The 14632-nt window shown below is 38.8% G+C and overlaps 2 protein-coding genes across 3 annotated transcripts; one reads left to right on the plus strand and one right to left on the minus strand.

The window, feature by feature from the left end:
- Positions 1-5549: 5549 nt before the first annotated feature.
- Or2ag2b (olfactory receptor family 2 subfamily AG member 2B) lies at positions 5550-10957 on the plus strand. 2 transcript variants are annotated; one of them, XM_087659176.1, is made up of 2 exons: positions 5550-5757; positions 8438-10957. In XM_087659176.1, the coding sequence occupies exon 2, from the start codon at positions 8460-8462 to the stop codon at positions 9408-9410; it is 951 nt and encodes a 316-aa protein (XP_087515302.1). In that variant the 5' UTR covers positions 5550-5757; positions 8438-8459; the 3' UTR covers positions 9411-10957. The 2 variants fall into 2 exon arrangements, with proteins under 2 accessions (XP_087515302.1, NP_001000195.1); NM_001000195.1 differs by lacking the exon at positions 5550-5757 and having other exon boundaries at positions 8460-9410.
- A 1888-nt stretch (positions 10958-12845) lies between these two features.
- Or13n4 (olfactory receptor family 13 subfamily N member 4) lies at positions 12846-13772 on the minus strand. Its single transcript, NM_001000196.1, is given in 1 exon segment — positions 12846-13772. A coding segment is annotated over 1 exon segment (927 nt).
- Between the last annotated feature and the right edge of the window lie 860 nt (positions 13773-14632).

Consider the following 14632-nt stretch of genomic DNA (forward strand, 5'->3'; position numbering starts at 1 on the left):
GATCAATTTGGTCCTGGGTGCAGACCAGAACCTCGGACACCAGTGGCTGTCTGATCCTATATCCCTGTGTCCAGAGGCACTGTGCAGTTTCCCCTTGGACCAGGGATGTGGTCCAAGGTGTGCAGAGGTGGCAGTCTGTCCTTCACCCTAGGCATGTCTGCAGTCCTGGGTGGTCCACTCTCTTTCCCATGGGATTTGGGTGCAACGAACTGTGAGATGGTATCAGTTCACTTCCAGGCAATGCCAGAAACAGGAAGTGCCCTGACCCAGAAGACTTCTGCCTCTGTGTATCCTGAATCTATCAGGCAGGTCACTCGGTAGCAGAAAATTGGATCTTACCTCTGCTCTCAGTTGTGGCAGTTCTCCTGGAGACTGTCTTCCAGCTCTAGGCATGGGCAGGAATCAAAGGGTCCTGCTCCTGATTGCTCGTGTTTGTCCTTGCACCCATGGGCACAGTTGGCTCTAAGTGTTGTCTCTTCACTCTGGACTGTAGGCAGAGGGTATTCTCCTCTGGCTTCTCAGGAGTATCCACACTTCTGTGCTTCCAGCTCTCTCCCCCATGGGATTTGAGTGCAGGGAGCTGTTTGACTGGATCAGTTCATCTACACAATGGAGTACTACTCAGCTATCAAAAACAATATCTTCATGAAATTCATAGGTAAATGGAATGAACTAGAAAATATCATCCTGAGTGAGGTTACTCAATCACAGTAAAACACACTTGGTATGCACTCACTGATAAGTGGATATTAGCCAAATAATCTCACATTACCCAAGATGCAATCCACAGACTACAGGAAGCTCAAGAAGAAGGATAACCAAAATGCAAATGCTCCTGTTCCTCCTTAAAAGGGGGAAACATATCCATAGGAGAGGGAATGGAAGCAAAGTTAAGAGCAGTGACTCAAGGAATGGCCATTCAGAGCTTGATTCTCATGTGGCCCATATATATACAGCCACCAAAACTCGATAAGATTAATGTAGCTAGAAAATGCACACTGAAATGTACCAGATACAGATATTTCCTGAGAGACACATCCAGAGCATTCCAATACAGAGGTCAATGCTAGCAGCAAACTACTGAACTGAGAACAGGACCCCATTGGGGTGAATTAGAGGAAGTATTGAAAAAGTTGAAGGAGCATGCAACACCATAAAAACAACAATGCCAACCATCCAAAGCTTCCAGGGACAAAACCACTACCGAAAGACTATACATGGACTGACCCAGGGCTCCAACTGCATATGTAGCAGAGAATAGTCTTGTTGGGACATCAGGGGAAGTGGAAGCCCTTGGTCCTGCTAAAGTCGGACCCCCAGTGCAAAGGAATATGTGGGGCAATATGTGGGATGTATAGAGGGAATACCTTTATGGGGGAGGGGGAGGGGGAGGGGAGGGAATGGGGACTTATTGTAAGGAAACCGGGAAGGGGAATAACCTTTGAAATGTAAGTAAAACAATATATCTAATAAAAAATTTAAAAAAGAATCAGCGAAACCAGGAGCTGTTTTTTTTTTGAGAAAATAATAAAATATTAAAAACCCTGAAAGTGTTCTAATAACTAGTAATCAAATATTCGAAAATGTGATTGTATCAGAGCCATTCTCATTCAGAGTACCACAGGGTCTTTCATCCTAGATAACAATACATTATGTCACTTAGGCAAAACAAAAACAAAACCGTCACCACCACCACCACCAATAGTTTTAAAAGCACCAATCACCACATGGGAAATAGAGGTGCAAGATCATCTACAAACAGAATACAAAATCCTCCCTTTACTGCTAGATTCATGTCAAGTGTTGTCTTATTTTCCAAAATTATTTGGTGGTATGTGCTGACTGTATATTTAATCTAAAAATCTTACTTTTATATTCTTGGTTACTGTTGACCACCACAATACAACCAACTAGAATTTTGAAAATATTTAGTTTCTATCTTTAATGTTTTGTGGGTATTCCCTTGGAAACTCCCATAGAGTCAACATTGAAAACAAAGAACCAAGATATAGCTTTGTTACACTGGGATTAGCTTTTCCATGAGGAGGAGAATTGAAGGCCAGAGAATAGAAAGAATTGATCCAGTTCCTCTTGGGTAGTAGGCCTGGGTAGATGCTCCCTTGTCCATAGTGTCACCATATGCCACATTGGGAGACAATGACTTTAGAGTAATTGCTGTTTTTCAATCTGTTATTTGAGACACTTAGACTGTAGGCACAAATGTCATGATTTCATTTTATGAGAGGGAATCTATCCTCTGTAATGTGAGACATGAAGAGAAGTGAGAAGTTTTGGATGGGCCTGCTCCTATATCTTCTGGTCAGTATTTCATCCCTACATGTTCTTATCTTGTACTGAAGCTAGAATGCAATATTTTCACTGGATTCTGTGTTTTATCCAAGGCAAAGCATATCACTTGAGTCAGGTAGTGTTCTCTCACACAAAGATAACAATTATCCTTATTAGCACAAACATTATAATTTAATCCATTCTACCTAAGTATTCAGATCAATCTCCACATCTGGTTTCTACCAGCACAGTAAAAGCAAAGTGAGCCCTCCCAGTGTTATGTCCTTTAAATAACAAGGTAATTTAGGCATAATGTTTACATACATTGTGTAAAGTTTACTCTTGTGTTATTTAAATACTGGCTTCTCTGCCCTCATATCTTGTTTCAATCCTGACATGTCATTGTAATGCTTATACCAAGAATCTCCTGTCTTAAGTTTGTGTAAACAATTCTTACCATTAATAGACAGAAGCGACAATGTGAAGAGCGGGTGTGGCGGCAGTCCCAAGATGGTGCCCGGACTGCAGCTAAGTCTCATGACTAGCACCTGACTTCCTCACAATTTATTCTCTGCCTTGTCAATAAATACAGATCACCCAGTGGTTAGGCAGAATAGGGTGGGATATCTGCCAGCCTGAGGAAGGAGGGAGAGAGAGAGGGAGATTCTGATCAGAGTATGGAGGATTTGGAGCCATGAGCAAGGGGTTCAGAGAGAGAGGTCATGGAAACATGTCAGAAGCCTAAAGAGCCAGATCAATGATAATATGCAACTATCATGTGATAGGACTGGTAAGTAGACAAATTAACATAGAAAGTAAAGGTACATCATTTAACCACTCAGTTATTGAGGTACAGTTTTAAATAAATTTCAACTTCTCTGTGTAGTTATTGGAGACTAGCAAAAAGTAAAAAATTACAACTGCCGATTTACTTGACTGTTTACAGTTATATTAAGAATAGATCATTTACAGTGTATTGTCAGATGTTTTCTCTAATTCAAAGGCTCAGTAGATGACCAATGGGGAAAATATTTGTCCTGTTAATAGTATAAGATTATACATGTATTAAACTTAACAATTAACAAAAAGGAAATTTTAGTTACATGTTAGTCAAAAGTTTTCTATTATTTATTTTCAATAATAAACAAATGAAAGACAATTCTTTCTTAATACTGATTTTAAAGGATCATTGTTCAAAGAGTGTCCATTTTCCCATGCACTTTTTACAATAGCTTTCTTTTCTTCATTTGGGTGGAGTGAGTCCCACTTCTTTCAATCTTCTGAGCTGCAGTTCCAGTGGTTTCAGGAAGAAACCCTCTCTGGCCAGTTCCTAATGATCACTTCCAAACTTTTAAAATTTATTTATTTACACCCAATCACAGCTTCTTATCCTTCCTCTCCTCCCACTCTCTCCCTTTCACTTCCCCTCTTCCCATCCCACATCCCTCTTCTTAGAGAAGGGGAGGCCTCCCTGGGCCCCTGGCTAAACTTGGAGGGTAGGGCCCAAAATGTGTGATGTCTTCTTGATCTGTCTTATTCTCATTTGTTTAGGTGCTTTTGGTGTATTACTCTAGAACTCTGAGTATCTGAGCCCTATAGTGACAAATTACAAGCACATGACCACCTGAGCACGTGAAAGAGTGGGTAGAGTGAAGAATCAGGATTGAGCCAGAGTAGTAAGGTCCAATAACTCAGTGTCAATCCTGTTTAAAGATAAATAGAAGACAAACTGATATTAGCTAATGTATTTGAATTTTTTTTGAATCTTACTAAGTCTCACAAGAGGCACAAAAAATGGAGATTAGAGCACTCACAGGAGCTACAGGGCATCCTTTCTAATGGAGTACCACTCAGCTATTAAAAACAATGACTTCCTGGAATTCTTACACAAATGGACAGAACTAGGAAATATCCTGAGTGAAGTAACCCAATCACAAAAACCACTGTTACTATTAAGTGTATATTAACTCAAAACCTGGGGTTACCCAAGATACAGTCTACAGACCACCACATGGAGCTCAAGAAGAAGGACTACCAAAATGTGACTGCTTTAGTCCTTCTTAGAAGGGGGAGCAAAAATATTCATAGGAGGAGATGTGGAGACAAAGTTTGGAGCAGAGACTGAAGGAATGGCCATTCAGAGACTGCCTCACTTTGAGATACATACAAATACTAAACCCAGACAATGTTGCTGATGCCAAGAAGTGCATGCTGACAGGAGCCTGACTTAACTCTCTCCTGAGAGACTGTGCAAGAGCATGACAAATACAGAGGCAAATGCTCATAGCCCACCATAGAATTGAGAACAGGGTCCCCATGGGAGGAGTTAGAGAAAGGATTGAAGGAGCTGAAGGGTTTTGCAACTCCATAAGAACAACAATAACAACCAACTAGAGTTACCAGGGACTAAACCACCATCCAAAGAGTACACATAGACTGACCCATGGCTCCAGCTGCATATGTAGCAGAGGGTGGCCTTTTGGACACCAATGGGAGGAGAAGTGCTTGGTCCTACCAAGGCTGGAACCCCCAATGTAGGGGACCATCAGGGTGCAGAGGAAGGAAGGGGTGGGAAGTTGGGTAGGGGAACACCCTCATAGAAGACGGGGAAGGGAGGATGGAATAGGGAGTTTATGGATGGGAAACAGGAAAATGGAATAATAACTGAAATGTGAATAAAAATATCCAATAAAAAAGAAAAAGTGCTATACAGAGGACCTTTGCAATTTGCATCAGGTCCTGGGGACTGTCTCTCTAGTTGGGAACTGCTGAGGAAGACAATGTTGGGCAGACAAACTGAGACCCACAGCCAATTTAACAGATGACATGTGCAGGAGTGGTATGACAAATGACATGCCTAGAGGATTCATTAAAATCTAGTTTCTGTGAGCAGCATTTACAGGGAAGGTCATGTGGTTTGGGAGGATGGCACTGTCAAACCTCCCTCAGGACAAAGCTTGGGGTTCAGTGTTGCCCAAGGGATGATAAAACTAGGCAATTCTTGGTATTCTTTAAGCAGTCCTGTCCATACCACTTCCTCTTTCTAAAATTTCCACAGTGCTGTTTTTATACCATAGACACCTACAGGTGAGAAGATATGAGAATCTGAGGATATGATTTAAAGTAATTCAGATCTGTTTACTGTCTTGATGATTAGCTGTTCTGAGTTGGGGTGACATGGAATCTCTGCTTACTGTTGATTTGTACTTCAAAGCTAGCTAAGCATGATTGACTCCTTCTGAATCAATGTCTGCTTGCAGTTCTCAGAAAGAAAAGATGCTGAGGGATTCAGCCTATTCTTTTCCAAGACCCTGCCTTGGATCTCATCTCCTTCACAGGAAGGACTGGAAGAGCAATGACTACAGGGCCATTTGACTATGATCTTAGTGTCAGCTGTACAAGATCTGCAGAGCACCTCAGCAGAAGAAACCACTCTTTTCTTTAGCATTTTGAACACTTGTGTTGGAGGTATGGGCTCTGTCTCTGATTTTGGCAATATGTGCAAGTTGTAAGCTTTATAATGCAACATCATAAACTCCCTGCCCCTAATAGTCTCTCATTCCTCAGTGTTCAGATGCCAGTCTTTCCGTTTTTACTCTAGACATGATCTATAAGAACTACTTTGAACATTTGGAGATACTTGCAATTATTTTTGCCTTCTGGGTAAACCTGTGATACTAGAATTCATGATGCTGGGTGGATGATAAAACTCAGTACTTACTTTTCATATCTGTGGATTTTCTTAAGCTCCTGGCATCTCAATAACCAACACCCCCCAGATGAATATTACTACCAAGATGGCTATCTAATGTGTTGTTACTTCTGCCTACATGTCTTCTTGACATTAAAAAATAATTCAGAAAAGCCCATTGAAAACAATTTTTAAAATTAAATACACTAAGCAATGAAACAGAGGACAAGTTATGAAAACATATTTTCAAAATGGTAGCTCCACTTCTTTAATTTTCTCTGGCTATTTACATGATTTAAAGAGAAGAGAATATTTTGTGTATTGTATTGATGTGTCACCTGTCAATTAAAAATGTTTATGGCTTAGGTAGGAAATGGGATGTATGATGTCCAGGAAAAGAAAGAATTCTGGGATAGAGCCAGCCATGTGGCAGAGTATAGATTAAAATAAATGACTTCTCTTAAGTTATGATTCCAGTTAGAGAAGAATCTAGTTATATGGCCAATGTATTTGTGAATATATTTTTAATCGGAGTCTTACTTCTAGAAGCATGAGCCTAGGAGGAAGAACCTAAAGTTCTATGCCACTAAGCACAGAAATGCCCCCTAATGATTTTGGCTTCTCCTGACAGCTCTTGGTGTGAGGTCATCATATTGCAAAGCTGTTTTCCAGAAATGAATTATTTCTCACTAGCCCTGTATGCATGTCCTGATCATTCTCTTTAGAGGATAAAATGAAAAAAAAAGAAAAGAAAACAACAATCAGGTTAGGAGGAAAGCATGAATCTTGATTCACAGGAAAGTGAACCTCATTTATATCACCTTAATACAACACTGTTCTTCTCCTTTCAGACCTTAAACAGTAATATGAAATAATGTCCTATGTAATATTCTTCCTCCCTTTATTTTCTATCCATACATCTTCTATAAAGTCTACTCAAAGTCATCTTTTCAAGTATCACATGTGCCAGAAACACTGCACAAAGATGTCTTTTTCTTCTTCTTCTTGGTTTAGATAAACAAAGAGCTTCCCACAGGGTTTCTGTGTTAAGGCCTGTTTCTATCTGTTTGATTCTGTGGTATCAGTTATCATATGATATGACATAGAGCAATGGAAAGGTTAGGTACTAAGGAACTGTGAAGTGTAATTACTCAGAGGGCTGGCATCTGTACACAGTTTAGGATGTGAAGAGTTCAGGAGGATGCACTGCACTGCTCAGTGCACCATGCCCTGATCTTCATGGTGCTATCTTCCATCTCCTTTTTCACTACTGGGCTTTTTACCTTAGCAAGATCCTATTCATATATAGCCAATACCTCATGCAATACTTCCTTGGGGAGTCCTTTCTGAAACCTCTATTTTATGTTTAATTCAACTATCAATAATCAAGATTGTATGATACATATTTCTGTGTGATATGTATTCATGCTTTCAAAGTTCTTCAGAATCAGTGGAGTTCATGATTGGTTCTTAGGAAAATCTGACTCTCTCTCTCTCTCTCTCTCTCTCTCTCTCACACACACACACACACACACACACACACACACACACACTTCATTTACTTTTCTTTTCAAGTTCTTCAAGTGGAACTATCATGTGAATTCAGTATTTGGCAGTAGTACTTCTTTCTGGTAAAATCTGTAAAAACTGTAAGCTATTGCTTACAGTCATGGTCTTTCCCTAAATCCTACAGAATGGTTTGACTTTGTACCTCGCCCAACTTGTCTTATTTTTGTAACTCACAATATTTATCGTGTGCTATAAATATAGGTATCCACTGTGCCTCAGAGAACTCCATCTGATTTTTTGTACACTCCTAAAACAATTCTAGCCACTGCCTCCACATAAGCAAATGGCTTCTGTACCACTCTAACCAATTTGCAGATAAAATCTAGCACTATCACCACTTCATTGCTTTTCACTTGTACAGAGTAGTCAGTAAAGGAGGGGAGGGCATTAGAAAAATACAAGAGATATCATGTGGTTCAAGGACCAAAGATTTCTCTGGCAAGAAATCTATCAATTAGATCATCAAGAATAGGCATAACTCTAGTCAAAGTAAGAAAATAAAAATATTTACAAATTAATCTTTAAAATCTGACTTGTACTCACAAGCAAACTTCAGTAAGAAGAAGAGTTTAAATCAATGTGCAGAATGTTTGTTAATATGAAGACAGACATGAGTATATCTACCTAAAAAGTTACTTGTCTATGAACAAATTATTTAATATTTTAAGAAAAAGAATCTCAATGTTTTTGAGTTCTCAATATGCTGCTACCCATTTAATTGGGAATGCACTGAAATTCAATAAAAACACTCAGAAATCAGAGACTATACTTAGCTAAGAAAAGAAAATATCCTGCATGAAATTCTTGTTGATCAATGCCCTAGAGTAATTCCAAAGGGGGTTGAGTTCCCTTAAAAAGGCTTCTACTGACAATGCATGTGTTTTCCAGGAAGCAGAAAAGACCTCTCAGAATGAAACCCTACAACTCCACCTTGGGAAGTGGATTCATCTTGGAGGGGATTCTGGATGGCAGTGGCTCTCCTGAATTGCTCTGTGCCATAGTTGCATCCTTGTACATGTTGGCACTGACCAGCAATGGACTGCTATTACTAGTCATCACAGTTGATGCCCGACTTCATGTACCCATGTACCTTCTACTGAGGCAGCTGTCTCTCATTGACCTCCTTTTCACATCAGTTGTAACTCCCAAGACTGTTGTGGATTTTCTGCTCAGAAACAACAACATATCCTTTGAGGGATGTGCCCTTCAATTGTTTTCAGCAATGACATTGGGTGGTGCAGAGGACCTCCTCCTGGCCTTCATGGCCTATGACAGGTATGTGGCCATTTGTCGCCCTTTGGACTACATGATCTTCATGAGTCCAAAGGCCTGCTGGCTTATAGTGGCTACATCATGGATCCTGGCATCCCTTAGTGCCCTAGGTCACACAGTTTACACAATGCACTTCCCTTTCTGCATGTCCCAGGTAATCAGACACCTGCTCTGTGAGGTTCCTCCATTGTTGAAGTTGGCTTGTGCTGATACATCTCAATATGAGCTCATGGTTTATGTGACAGGAGTGACATTCCTATTGCTCCCCCTATCTGCCATTGTTGCCTCCTACTCACTAATTCTGTTCACTGTGCTGCACATGCCTTCAAATGAGGGGAGGAAGAAAGCTTTTGTCACCTGTTCCTCCCACTTGACAGTGGTTGGGATGTTTTATGGGGGTGCCACTTTCATGTATGTGCTGCCCAGTTCCTTCCACAGTCCTAAGCAAGACAATATCATTTCTGTATTTTATACAATTATCACCCCAGCTCTGAATCCCCTCATTTACAGCCTGAGGAATAGGGAGGTCATTGGAGCTTTTAAAAGGGTACTGGGGAGACGTATTCTGCCAGCACACTCCACCCTTTAAGAAAGATTCATAGCTTGTCTCTCACTATTCCTTCTTCAAACAAATTGCTATACCAATTATTCTTTAATGTTTTTCTCTGACTTAGATATGTACACTACTATGCTTTCACATTAATATCTATTGTGTAATTGGTATGAATTTTTAACTTAATTTTTGAGAATTTCATATATAAATATGTTGGAGATTTGTGCTAATGTTTTGAATCTGCATGTCCAGATGTGAAAGAGCCTTGTCCCCATTTGGATTTTGATGTATCAATAAAGATACCAGGGCCTAATGACTGTACATGGGATGGAACACACAAGAGTTGTGCAGGTAGAACACAGAGAGAATGGAGAGAACTGTAGGAAGAAGGGATCACAGTAGTGACAGAAAATAAAGCAAACCAGCCATGTGAGTTTATGGGTAAGTGGTCACTGGCACCTTCCCCAATTGGGCCTTGGGTAGCAGGGGAAGTTTTAAGAGTGACCAGAATTTGAATTAGTCAAGGCATTTTAAAATTAACTGCTCTCTTTCTCTCTCTCTCTCTCTCTCTCTCTCTCTCTCTCTCTCTCTCTCTCTCTCTCTCTCTCTCTTTCTCTGTGTGTGTCTGTGTGTCTGTATGAGTGTGTGTGTTTTCTATTTGTGGCTCTGAGACAGCTCCTGGATGGATGTGGGCATGCAACTTGCTGGGAGCACCAAATAGTGCAGCCAAAACCTCACTACAACAGATGTTATATAATAGTAAGAACCCACTATTATGGGATACACACACAAGGATAGAGATTGGGGGTTGGGGTGTAGAGAACTGATTTCTCAGGGGGAAGAACTGAGTCACCGTCAGTGGCTCTAGCTAGCAAAACTAAAAGGAAGGAGCACAGCCTCTGCCAGGGAAAGCCTCATCTCAGAAATGCTGGGAATTCCTGTTCACAAACAGGCTGATAGCCTGAGTCCTGGGAGGAAGGCATTAGAAGTAGGCAATAAAGCTGCCTGCATCAAGCCACTGGGAAAATGAGAGATTTATAAGTCTGACTTAGCTGTTTTTAAGGATAGATGGGAATATACAGATTTTCCCCAGGCCATGTTGGGATTTCATCCCATGGTTCAAAGCTGATACAAGGAGCTTAAGATGAGAGGCAGAGAGCCAGATGATAGAAACAAAGGTATTAATCTCCATAGTAGGGAGGATTTAACTATACATAGATATATAAGATAGAGGCATTTGATCTTAAAAACTTAGATCAGAAGCAGGGGATAGGAAGCCCAGCCTATCTCAATCAGTAAAAACTTAGGACTTGAGAATTTATATAGAAAAGGGACATACTCCAATAAATCTGGCAATGCAAATGCTGTATTTACATTATTTCCTACTTCCCCTTTCTGTTTAGTTTCTCATAGTTTTCCTTTATCATTAATCAGTTTAGCTAGTAATGGGCTGTATTCCTTCCTTGCTATTTATGATTCATTATGCTTGGATACTTTGTTGCTACAATGAGGCTTATCAAAAAATTTTCACTACAACAAACAATTTTGAAATGGTAGTGACTTAGTATGATCATAGAGGTAAAGGGTGGAAAAAAAGAAAAGAAGAGAAAAAACTATCAGAAAACCCTCAACATTTGTATTTCATTGCTTTCTACATTTTGACTTTTTGATCAGTCTCTTACATCTTTCTATCTTTATCTTGAGATGTCATGGGACATATATTTGTTTTGTTTTCAACTTTCATATTAAAGATATAAATGGAGTATGGTCCATGTTTAGTAATAATAATAATAATAATAATAATAATAATAATAATAATAATAATAATGCCACTGAGTTTTCTGATCTCTGCTGGGTTGTTTTTACCTATTAAAGACTCTTTCAGGCTGAAGAACTCATCTAGTAGTATAAATTGTGCTAGATTTCTTTATCTGGTAATATCTTTGTATATCTTTAATTTATAAAAAATAGTTTCATTTGTTATATTAATTTTGATTAGAAGATTTTCTTTCAACTCTGAATTTATCTTTCATCTCTCCCCATTTGTGACATCTCTGCTGAAAATTCTAGGTCAGGCAAGCTGTGACACTTGTGTATTTTTTCTCTTTCTGTTTGGAAAATATTGTCCTTATCCTTAACTTTCTGAGAATATACTTTTCTTGGGATGGATTTGGTTTGGTCGATTATAACTGATATTCTTTGAACTTCCACTAATGAGAAATTTTTTTGGTTTTTAGGCTTGGGGAATTTTCTGTTTTTATGTCTGGATTTCCAAGGCTTGAAATCCAGAACAAGAACATGTGCTTTATTTTTTGATGCTACTTCAATGTTCCTATAAATTTTTCTCATTATTTTCATATATCTCTTTAAATTTCATTGTTTCTTTTGATGAATTCTGCTTTTGTTGGGTTCTTTTGTCTTTCTAAATCTTTTCAGTTATACATTTTAACCCCACGTTTCTGACTGTTTGCCATCTAAAAGTTAGATTTCTGTTAAGTTTCCTGGGTAAGGTACTAAATTGTTTGTTTTTGTTGGCTGAATTTCATTGAGTTTTCTTAAAACAGTTCCTTTGAATTGTTTGTCCAGAAGATTATTAATGCTAGTTACTATAAGTTATAATTTTAATATTTTCTCTTATACAAGGATTGAAAGTTCCAGGTGTTTGTTAATGTACAACATTTTCTGTTCATTAAAGATTGGATGTTTATTACAGGCTTCATAAAATCTTTATTGATCTCTATTTCTGAATAGGTTGCTTATTTTCTCAGCATAAGACTATTGGCAACAGGTGGTACCCTATATACCGTTTTGCTGAGTCTGTAGTTGATGCTTTCCATTGTTTCATACTACAAAGTGCCCTAAGTCCAAAACTGTCCCAAATCTACCTCGTTCTGTTGTTCAGAATGCATTGGAGGTAGGATGTAAATGGATACTTCTTTCCTATAAGCTCCTAGAAATAAGGTGAAGGTCAGAGACCTCATCTGTAGTGTTGGTCCATGCAAATGTTGTTGGAGTCTATTCATTTCTTTGTCACAGTGTCAGTGTTGAACATTCTGTGACTTTGCTTATATTGCATGCTTCTTTGGGTTTGTTTTCTAGTCCATTAATGGTGACTAAAAGTATACATCCATGTAATTAAACTTTTGTAAGAACAGTAATCATCATAAAATAATCCTGGACTTCAAATAAGCCACGATGTGTACCTTTGATCTTCAGAGTACTTTTCTGCTACCATATTGTAAACATATTATTCTACTGAATTTCTAAAGCTATTATCCCTGTATTTTTAATAACTTAGCAGAGTCATAAGTCATTAAAGGGAGGCAGAGGAAAGAAATATGGTTTACTCATTTTGTGAAGTGTGAGAAAAGAGGAAAGCAAGGGAAAGAATGAATAAAGGTACTAGAACTACATTGTCAGTTGAAAGGTTCCAAGTACTTTTTAAATTTCTGCACCAGCACCCATGACTGTTCACAATCTTCCAACCAACTTTCCAAGAGCCCCTTTCACATCTTTGTTTCTAAGGCTGTAAATTATTGGATTCAACATGGAAGTCATAACTGAATAGAACACAGAGACAACCTTATCCTTTTCACTCATTGTCTTGGAGTTGGGTCTCATGTAGGCAAATATTCCAGACCCATAGTAGAAGACCACGACAGTGAGGTGGGACCCACAGGTTGAGAAGACTTTGAGCCTTCCCTCCTTAGACTGCATCCGGATTACAGTGGAGATGATGTTCCCATAGGAGACAAGGATGAGGGAGACAGGAGCTAATAGGATAATCACTCCCACTAAAAACAGAGCCATTTCTGCATTGTAGGTGTCAGCTGAAGCCAGCTTTAGGAGGGCAGGTGGTTCACAGAAGTAGTGATTAATTACATTCTGTCCCCGATAAGGGATATACAGTGTAAACGCACTGTCCACCGAGCATGCCAATGCTCCACTTACCCAGGAAACTACAGCCAATTGGAAACAAAGCCTCTGGGTCATGATGGTGGAGTAGTGCAAGGGCTTACAGACAGCTACATACCGGTCATAGGACATAACTGCCAGCAGAGCACACTCTGTGCACCCTGCTAGGAGAAAGACAACTATCTGTATAGAACATCCAATAAAAGAAATGGTTTTCTTTTTTGAAAGGAAGTGTACCAGCATCTGGGGTACGATGCTTGTAGAGAAGCAGAGGTCAGCAAAGGATAAGTTCTTGAGAAAAAAGTACATGGGTGTATGAAGTCTAGAGTCAATATGAATAAGGATTATGATTAACAAGTTTCCAAATACTGAAAGGAAATAGATGACCAGGAAAATACAGAATAGCAAGATTTGAACTTTAGGATTCTCTGAGAGTCCCAGCAGAATAAATTCAACTATGTAAGTTTTGTTTCTTCCTCCCATTGATATTTACTCCTGTTTACCTATGGTCAGAAGGAAAACAATGTTTCAGTCCTGTGGAAACAAGTGTATAATTCACAAATATATCCTCTTAATTCTTAGCTTCCATCTCTTTCCCATTAGGTGCCAGTTCCTGTAAAAATTCACACTGGTTTACCTCTATCCAGAAGAGCACATTTTTTTTTTCATTTTTGTTTTTTGAGAAAGGAACTCACTGTGAAATTCAGACTGACCTTGGACTCAAGAGTCCCCTGTTTTAGCATTCTAAGTGCTAGAATCTCAGAATTTCTTCAACACATCTAGTTTCCACATAGATTTTAAGTCCATCATTTCCTTGCTTATTCAACTTGATGCATGAACATCACGTGGTACATAGAGTTTTGTGCCTAATCCTAGTATCTAAATAAGTGTAAATGAGCAAATTACCATGTAGCTACATAAGAACAGTGTAGTTGGTTACTCTTAGTAGTTACACTTTCAGTTTAAAAACTCTCTTTTGGTTCAATTTTATTTTCCTCTATTAACTGTGTTAAAGTAAAGTAAATTTGCTTTATTAATACAAGAATTATTCTGGGCTTTTAGATTTCAAAACACCTAGTGGTGCATCAAAAAACCATGTCAGTAAGATGTTGGTTTGTGTTACAACCAAATATTCAAGTAAGGATTTGAGGCCCAAACAGAGAAACTGTCCACATTACTTCTTGCTTTTCATCTGCAGTTATTTTATGCTATAAAGAAATGGCTGAAATGGCAATTCAATGCAAACAAAGGAAAGTTTTATGGTTATTCACTGTGTAAACTCTGGTCTTTATTTTATGTGAAAATAGGCAAAACAGTATCAAAAATTATGTTACATTGTGAAG

The sequence above is a fragment of the Rattus norvegicus genome, chromosome 1 (genome assembly GCF_021556685.1).
Source record: "Rattus norvegicus strain SHRSP/BbbUtx chromosome 1, alternate assembly SHRSP_T2T, whole genome shotgun sequence".
NCBI classification, from domain to species: Eukaryota; Metazoa; Chordata; class Mammalia; order Rodentia; family Muridae; genus Rattus; species Rattus norvegicus.

Bases quoted from the DNA above. Each gene is read 5' to 3' on its own strand.
- Or2ag2b (XM_087659176.1), top strand. From the start codon at position 8,460: ATGAAACCCTACAACTCCACCTTGGGAAGTGGATTCATCTTGGAGGGG.